Source organism: Vigna angularis, chromosome 2 (assembly GCF_016808095.1).
Source record: "Vigna angularis cultivar LongXiaoDou No.4 chromosome 2, ASM1680809v1, whole genome shotgun sequence".
NCBI classification, from domain to species: domain Eukaryota; kingdom Viridiplantae; phylum Streptophyta; class Magnoliopsida; order Fabales; family Fabaceae; genus Vigna; species Vigna angularis.
Genome location: NC_068971.1, coordinates 52,738,912 through 52,740,293, shown reverse-complemented (window position 1 = coordinate 52,740,293; position 1,382 = coordinate 52,738,912). Strand labels below are relative to the sequence as shown.

Here is a 1,382-nt window from a genome sequence, read left to right as displayed (position 1 = left end):
TATATTGAAAGTGGGTCCTTCCTTTTGTTGATACATAGAGAAAATGAAAAAGATAACATCAGGAATTCATGATTACTACTACTATTAATAGATGGATATAGAATGATTTTAGTACAGATTTGCTAACAAATATAGAGTGATGAGAAACAGAGGCGTGAAGCAAGTAGTAGTAGGCGAGTGCTCATTCTGCTTCAGTTCAAACAAGAAGGAAGAGAAGTGGTAGTAAGATCGAGGAAAGCAGGTCTGCCACCGGCCACCTCTTTGTAGACATACCACTCTTTTCCTCACCACCACCTGCACCTACCATTTTCAACTTTCAAAACAAAGCATATATGGCATAAGATTAATCACAAACATGTATTAAGAGTAATATAATAATAATCACCACTGGAAACTGGGGTGGAACTGTTTGATTTGGCGGATTTTTGCAATCCCTCAAACACCTTGGCATCAGGAGAGTTAGGTGCTAAATGCAAAAGATCTGAAAAGTGTGATATTATATATGAAATGGAATGAAAATGAAAATGAAAATGAAAATATTGAGAAAAAAGAGTGAGATGATATGAGTAGGTACCTACACAGTGAGATATATTAGCAGGTGCGTTGCAAGCAGAGGGTAGTTGAATGGCGAGAGTGGCATTGATTTTGATGCCAAGATTGGGGTCATCACGATCTTTGATGAGGATGCAGATGCACTTCTTGCTCTTGTCGAGGACAGCTTTGAGACCACTGCAGCAGTCTATGGTTGGGGTTTTGGCCTCACCACCAACGTAAGGAACACAGCTAGCCAGCCCTATAAGTTTGTCTGCACACTCTTCTCTGTCTTTGCCTAAATCTGAGTTACCAAACCCAACCAACAGTAAAAGCAAGATGAAGGAGGAGAATGCTGCATCCCTCACCCTTTTGCTTTTGGAAACCATTCCAATTAAGACTTTGTTCTTCAAGGGAATCTGATCTGATCTCATACAATGCTATGCTATGCTATGCTATGTAACATTGTGCTTTGCTTTGGTTGTGACTTATGTATGACTTTACTTTACTAGCCATAGTGCTCTGGCCTGTGCCTGTGGGACCTACATCTCTATCACATGTGAACCAACTTTTGTCTCTAGGCGTCCTATGATCCTTCATTATGTTTCTTTTATCGTGAAAAAAAACTAAACCATTTGTGCAATAAGGTTCCCTTTTATTTTTTCCAATATGAACTTATATGAAACTAGACAGCCCACAGGAATAAAGTAAGATGAAGAATATCAAAAGCAAGCCACAGGAAACCCTGATATCAACTTCACTGATAAATCCCAACAAACACATTTTGTTCAACCCATTGTATGTTCAAGGAATTTAAACAAGGAAGAAGCATGTACCTCTGAAAAGTGATG

At 38.9% G+C, this 1,382-nt stretch overlaps 1 protein-coding gene across 2 annotated transcripts; it reads right to left on the bottom strand.

Moving 5' to 3' along the window:
* On the bottom strand, positions 1 to 1,382 carry LOC108320764 (non-specific lipid transfer protein GPI-anchored 6). 2 transcript variants are annotated; one of them, XM_017552288.2, is made up of 3 exons: positions 575 to 1,382; positions 386 to 481; positions 1 to 294 (listed from the first exon to the last, which is right to left on the bottom strand). In XM_017552288.2, exons 1-3 carry the CDS (start codon positions 963 to 965, stop codon positions 197 to 199), a joined length of 585 nt encoding a protein of 194 aa, XP_017407777.1. In that variant the 5' UTR covers positions 966 to 1,382; the 3' UTR covers positions 1 to 196. The 2 variants fall into 2 exon arrangements, with proteins under 2 accessions (XP_017407777.1, XP_017407776.1); XM_017552287.2 differs by having other exon boundaries at positions 1 to 300; positions 575 to 1,375.